At 39.4% G+C, this 6,601-nt stretch overlaps 1 protein-coding gene across 1 annotated transcript; it reads right to left on the bottom strand.

Moving 5' to 3' along the window:
* Nucleotides 1–1,266: 1,266 nt before the first annotated feature.
* LOC133983875 (nuclear receptor coactivator 7) lies at nt 1,267–5,702 on the bottom strand. The gene is made up of 7 exons (XM_062423090.1): nt 5,547–5,702; nt 4,456–4,651; nt 3,528–3,680; nt 3,229–3,381; nt 3,010–3,105; nt 2,760–2,833; nt 1,267–2,531 (listed from the first exon to the last, which is right to left on the bottom strand). The coding sequence occupies exons 1-7, from the start codon at nt 5,570–5,572 to the stop codon at nt 2,393–2,395; spliced, it is 837 nt and encodes a 278-aa protein (XP_062279074.1). The 5' UTR covers nt 5,573–5,702; the 3' UTR covers nt 1,267–2,392.
* Nucleotides 5,703–6,601: the final 899 nt, after the last annotated feature.

Here is a 6,601-nt window from a genome sequence, read left to right as displayed (position 1 = left end):
TTTTTTGGACTTTTTGTGTTTTTGTTCTTTTGGGTCCCTGTGTTTACTCTGTGTGACTGTTTAATTCCTGTTCTTCTTTATGCTTATTATTGAGCTATTACGTTTTCTGGCTCTGTGTTCATTGTTTGCTATTCTCCTCTGTTCCACCAGATACTTAAGCCTTTTCTCCTTGTTATCCTAGGACTGGACTGTGCTGGAGAAGGCTGATTTGAGTTGTTTCTCTAAAAGACTACCTGGCATGATATTAAGTTGCCTTCATTAGTTAGTCTGTCTTTGTTATATGGGTCTGTACTCACACAGCTTACTCAGTCTAAGTCATTTAGAGGATTGTGTTTTCTGGGTTTTGGTTTACTGTTTGCTCTGTTTCCCTTTTGTGTTCCTGCACTCCTTTCCAGCTGGTTTTTCCTTTCACACCAGCCCTGCATCATTTTCATTAGCCCTGCCCTGCTCTCGCCCTGCACCTATGTTTCTCCCAGCCAATCGGCTCCTTGTCTGTTCTCCTGCTTCGTTACTTTATTCCCCTCACCTGAATTTACCTCCCATCCCCCTACTTGCACCCAATCTGCTCGTAAATCCAGTTTTCAGTTCAGCCTTTGCCAGTCCCTGTGCTACAGTTTCTTCTGGATTTTCAATAAAAAGGTTTACTCTTGATCTTGTCTACCCACCATGTCATGCATTTGGCTTGCCTTTTTTGACAGAAATAATACATAGTTGTTACTTATTTAGTCTATTCGCTTTTCCTGCTTTGATAATCAAATTCTCTATCATGATTGCTCTATTTTGTAATAAAAGCTTCCTACACCTTACTAGTTTGAGGGCGACCTGAAACTTTTGAGCTGCCACTGAAAAGTTTGATCACAAGCACACTTTTCAGTCATACCATATCTTGCTTCGTCCTTCTCCTAAGGCACCACATTCTGTTTTCAGAGCATTTTGAAGCTTTTGAACTCCCATTTGCACATTTTAATCCGGGGGCACCTCTCAGTCATGCTACATTTAGCTGCACCATCCAGCTCTTAGGGCATCTTACAGTGATCTGGTCCGAGAGCATCTTGAAGCTTTTGTCATGCTTCAGCCATGCTACATCTGGCTGCAGCTTCCTGCCTTTAGAGCATCTTACTACACTCTAGTCCGAGGGTATCTTGGAACTTTTGAACTACCTTAAGTATATTTCATTCCTAAAGCACCATTCATCTTCCTCATTGAGAAAGTGAGGTTGTTTAATGTGTTTATTTATGATAAAACATGACTGCTTTACTCATTGTCAGCAGTAAAGACAAAGTTTTAATGTGATTTCACACAACATTGGCAGCGCCAGCACTGCCTGATAGATTTACATACAAACACAAAGAAATGTAAAACCAACAAAAAACAGGAACATCATGGACATTTGCTTTGCTTTCCTGTTAAACTTTTCTTAAAAATGCATAATGCATAATGTATAATAAAAAAGATTTAACTGCTTGTTTAATCTTTTGAGTTTAGAAAAGGTACAGTATATCTTCCTCAAAAATATGAATCCATCTATACAAACATACAAATGTGTCACTGACAGAAGAAGAAGTGACAGTTAGCAGTTGAAGCCCCTTCCTCCACAAACAACAATCATCACAAATAATGCACTGTTAATAGTACAACTCTATATTCTTATTACTGGACCTGAGTGGTTTGGTCTATACCTGCAGCTGTACAGTAGTACATTAAAACTGGATCTCTTATGAGGAAAAACAGTACAATTACAGTTAAGATAAGTCACTCAGGATCGTGTCATGTCACAGTGTTTTTAGTATTAATTAATTTATTTCACATTTTTGTCTTTAAGATTTATGCCCATTTATGTGCCATATATCATCGAGCCCACATGTGCACATACTGTAAACACAATTTAAAATGTTGCAAATGCACATGGCCGTTAAACATAAAATAAAATAAAAACTTTCCTTTAATCCAGGAGTTACAATTTTTTTTTATCCAACAATGTTACTGTGAACTTTGTATTATAATGCTCTCCACAACCAAGTGAGGGCATGGAGGGCTTAAAGCTTCAGGTGCCAGTTACTTACTGGGCTTAGCACAGGGCTACTAAGGAATAGCCAGTTTAAAGCAGCAGGGCCCTGAATCACAGGATTTCATCCAGCCACTCATCTTTAAGTAGAAACAGGCACAGATCAAACCAGCATTAACAGGATTTCCAGCCTGAGAACCACAGGAACAGGCTTCATATGTGGACTAATCTGAGCCAGGAACACAGATGATAGCTGCTGTTCTATTGGGTTACGTACAGTGGTGGTGGTTAAACCACATGCAGTCCTTTTAGTCTTAAAGTTCTGTTACTCCAGACAGGACAGTGGCTTCTACTTTGTTTTTCTCTCATCTTTCCAGATGTGCTCCTTCAGCCCTGCACAGTCCAGACTTCGAGGTCTTGTACAATGAAGTCCTTTTGTGTGGAGAGAGGCTCGTTGTGGAAGGTGGGACAGGAAAAACTGGAACCGTGGTACAGATCAGCATCCAGCCATAGGCCAAAGCCCCCCCTATAAAAACAAAGAAAAAAGGCACTTTTTAGTTAAATCTTTTTAAAGCTATTAATATTTTATGATCACAGACAACTGATGTTGTAATCATGCATATCTCAAGTAGATAAAGTAGTTATTTTATGGTCTCTCCCTTCATTGCATCATGTCAGATTACATTTCAACTATATTTTACTTCTGTGAGCAGGTCTGTATTGCATTGGAGCAATAAATAACCATATAACTTACCCTCCTCCACCAATCTGCAGAGATTCCAAGTTGCCGCTCACAAAGTAGGAGTTCTCCCCGCTCCACCTGTACGCCTGGATAAATGCCAAAATATAAGGCGTAAGTAACTTTTACTCAAACCAAGTACACCAGTCTATGTATGTCAATGTATGTTAAACTATTTTTATATTACATAATGAGTTAAATACAATATATGTATATATATATGTTCTTTTAAATGGCTGAAATACACAATCTTTTCCACTCTTACCTGGAAGTCTGGGTTGAAGCTGAACAGAAAGGTTTCTCCTGTACCGTAGCAGTATTTACTGACTCTGAATGGGTCAGAGGAAAAAGCTCCAAACACCTGAAAAGCACAAGACAGCAGGTCATTAAAGGAGTAACAACACACAAAAGTGTATCAAAGTATCAGTTTCTACACATATTTTCTGCACTGGCAAGTCTTAGAGGGTGTAAGCAAGATACAAACCTTTTTATGCATGTCTTTGACGACTAGCAGCACCGGACTGTCCAGACCAGCCATGTTCCTGTATAGTGTTTTCAGGCTGCTCCCATGGATGGCAGTGCTGTAAACCAGTTGCCATGGGTAGCCTTGAGTCCTTGCTGGCATATGAGCAGCAAGCTGTTGGAAAAAAGAAGCGTTAATCAAAAGAAGCCATACTGATAAATGTAAAATTAACAATAACTGTTACAGCTCATCATAACAAATTTGTTGTTGACGGCTGTAAAATCCTCCTAAAAATGGTCTAGCTGTCTGTTACAACTTACCCTCTCCAGGTGGTGGTCATCGAGCAGCTGGCTGTATTCGCTCAGGACGGGGATAATGTCATCAGACTCCTCATTGTACTCGGGCTCCTCTGCTTCAGATTCCTCCGAGCTACAGAGACTCAGGCGCCGCTTAGAGTCCTTCACTGTGATGATCTGGAATAGGGCACAAGATGCAACAAGTCAGTATGAAGAAAATATTTTCAAACATTATCATACTCTCACTACTGACATTGTACATCTAAAGAGTAAACATGTTATTGCACTAGTAAGTTGCAAGATACAGGGAAAAATTATGGTTAAAGCAGACTTGCTGGATGACAAGAAAGTGTGAATGAACGAATGATGACAAAACAAATACTTCTAGCTGCCAGGCTTAAACTATCTTTTACTCCCTAAATGCAGTTCATTCACTAAAATGATTACATGCTCCACAGTAGTATTACCTCAACATATGGCTCCACACTGTCACTGGCAAAATAAAGCACCTTGATATTTTCTGGCAGTAGCTTCATAGCTCCTGATTTCTCTGTCAAGCTTTGCACTCTGCTATACCACATGGCTGTTAACTGAACGAGCCAGTGTGCTGTACTTTTGTCCCCACTGGGTTACTTTCATTTCTGTGCTGAAATGTCATTGGTTGGAAAGAAGAGAGGTAGGGCGTTCCGTTAGTTACATCTGAAGATTCTAAAGAGTTTCTTTTTCCTCTGAACAGGCAAGTGATGAACGATTCTTTGATTGAGGGTGAAAGTTAAAGAGGAAGAAGTCCATATATAGAGAAAGTGGGATTTCCCACATTGGGATATCTGGCAGGCACTTTGGTGCTTCAGTTACAGTAAGTCTCGATTATTTCATGTCTTGACCTAATCTGAACTTGCAGTTAAATTCTTTTTCTTTACTCATCATAACTGTGTGCGTGTGCAGCACTTACCTCCCAGTTTTTTGCTGTGGGGTTGACAGGGTTGCTGAGTAGTTTATTGATTACAGCCACTTTGTTCTTCTCCACCACCAAATAGCGATTCTGATGTTTCTCTCTAATGAGGTAGTGGGGTTGGTGGTGCTTTTTGTTTCCTTTAGTATAGATATCTGGTGACCACTGCACAAAGAAGGTGTAGAGGTGGTCAACCCTGTAGTGGCAAAAAGACAAAGTGCGTTTAAAAAAAAAAAATCTAAAACAGATCACATATTGTACCCAAAAAGATGTGAAAATCAAAATGGATAGATTTTAATATGAAAAGCAGAGCATGCAGGGCTTCCACCATCAAACATCACTACAAATGCATTGATATTAGGTTATCCTGACATAATGTTGACAGAAAATAAGATAAAATAATTCAACAGTATCAGTGCAGGACACATTATCAGTACTGGAACAGATTAAATAAATATTCCTCTGAATCATAATGTAAATTGCAATTTCAAAGTTTTCATGGCAGTTGGCCCAGCCTACATTTCCCATAAAAGTGAACACAAGTTAAATTAATCTAACCGTTGAGAACCGTTGCCTGAACATGACTTACAGGAAAGTGAAGCATACTCTGAATGTTTATACATGTGTCATACTGGGCTAAGGAAATGGAACCGTTATTGGGAGTTATTTATTTTGGATTTCTCTGCTCTCCTATGGGCTTGCTTAAATCCTGGATGTCCATTTATTCTTGGTTAAAGTTCCTAGTAAAAACTAGCCAACTTTGAAATCAGGGATGGTTAACCTCAATCCAGTCTTTTCCCTTGCCTAACCCTCTCTTTCTGTCACACACATGTAGTCATCCTGAACTGCAACAACCTCTGCGTAGAAATTTAATGACAAAAAAAACTTCACTTTGCTTACTTTTAACTCTCATAATAATAAATTGGAGTCAACATGTTGTTACATAATGTTCTATGCATTTCTAAGCTCACAATTCTTTGCGCAAATTAGTTAACACGAAGCCAACCAAAATACAATCTGATTAAACTCTAGATAACACCAGCATATTCAGAACCATAGCATAGCAATGTCCACAGATTCCTTTCACTTACTCTCCAACACTGTAGGCAACTCCCATGGCTGACGGAAGACGAAACGTTGATGGTAAAGTAGAAGGAGAAGGAGAGAGGTGATGGTATGGAGCCTCAGCACTGAAACAGCATGTCCACTCTGAGCTCCTGCCATTGACGGTACTTTATACCCTCAGATCAATCGCTGAGATAAGCCCCTTTGACCATAAACCCCCCCCCCTTTTCTCCATCGACAGCCCTGCTCTGAACTGCACGTATTAACACAAGGATTTCACAATGGTGCCTGAAAGCAGAGTTGGTGACATATTAACTTGACCCACTCTGAGTCCCTGTCCTTAGGTTTTGGCTGGAGTTCAGACAGTTACTGTGTCAAGGTAGTGGCTCAATGACTGAGTGAGGGTTTTTTTCCAGAGAGATAGGGAGCTGTCTTTCTGTCTGTCCGTCTGTTTGTCGCTTTGATTGGTTTGGTTGATCATCCAGTTACATCAGTGATGGAGATATCCAGCAATTTAGTATAGGTTAAAGTTATCGCAGTTATTAGTTATCTATAGCATAAAGTTTGGGGACTTGTAACAGACAGATTTTAAAAATAGTGGTCAAAATTGAAGAAGCATAGTTCAAGACATCCTGACTTTAGTATGTCAAGATTAAACAACACTGGATCCTATAGTTTACCATAATACAACTGGATAGTGATTCTTCTTAGAAAACCCCCTGCCACCTAAAGGTGCCAGGATACTCCAAAAGAAGTGCTTTTGGGATGGTCAAACAGTGTCTGAAATCCCCTCCCCCAACACCTTTCCAACATCAGAACAGATTTGGTCCCATCCAACAATTTTTTGTAACTTTATGAAACAGGCAATCCAACATTCATCTTCATTACTGTTAGGGTTAGGCTTTTACAGAGTAGTACTGCTCATTGAGTGTATAGAGTGAACATTATATGTAAAAAAGTTGGACTGTCCCTTTAATTCACAATTCAATTTAAGTTTACAGTACATGACTTCAGAATTTCCATTTTCTGCTACTTTCTACTTCTATTCCACAACATTAGGATGTAAGAATTGTACTTTTTA

The sequence above is a fragment of the Scomber scombrus genome, chromosome 7 (assembly GCF_963691925.1).
Source record: "Scomber scombrus chromosome 7, fScoSco1.1, whole genome shotgun sequence".
NCBI classification, from domain to species: Eukaryota; Metazoa; Chordata; class Actinopteri; order Scombriformes; family Scombridae; genus Scomber; species Scomber scombrus.
The sequence above is the reverse complement of the archived record's forward strand: the minus strand, read 5'-3'. Positions and strand labels throughout refer to the sequence as shown.

What these genes read in the sequence shown, in the direction of transcription:
- LOC133983875 (XM_062423090.1), bottom strand. Translation starts at nt 5,572, where the DNA reads ATGGGAGTTGCCTACAGTGTTGGAGA. An exon ending in GTTGCCTACAGTGTTGGAGA is followed by an intron (nt 4,652 to 5,546) that starts GTAAGTGAAAGG and finishes TTGCCACTACAG; the next exon opens with GGTTGACCACCTCTACACCT. An exon ending in TCAAAGACATGCATAAAAAG is followed by an intron (nt 3,106 to 3,228) that starts GTTTGTATCTTG and finishes TGTGCTTTTCAG; the next exon opens with GTGTTTGGAGCTTTTTCCTC.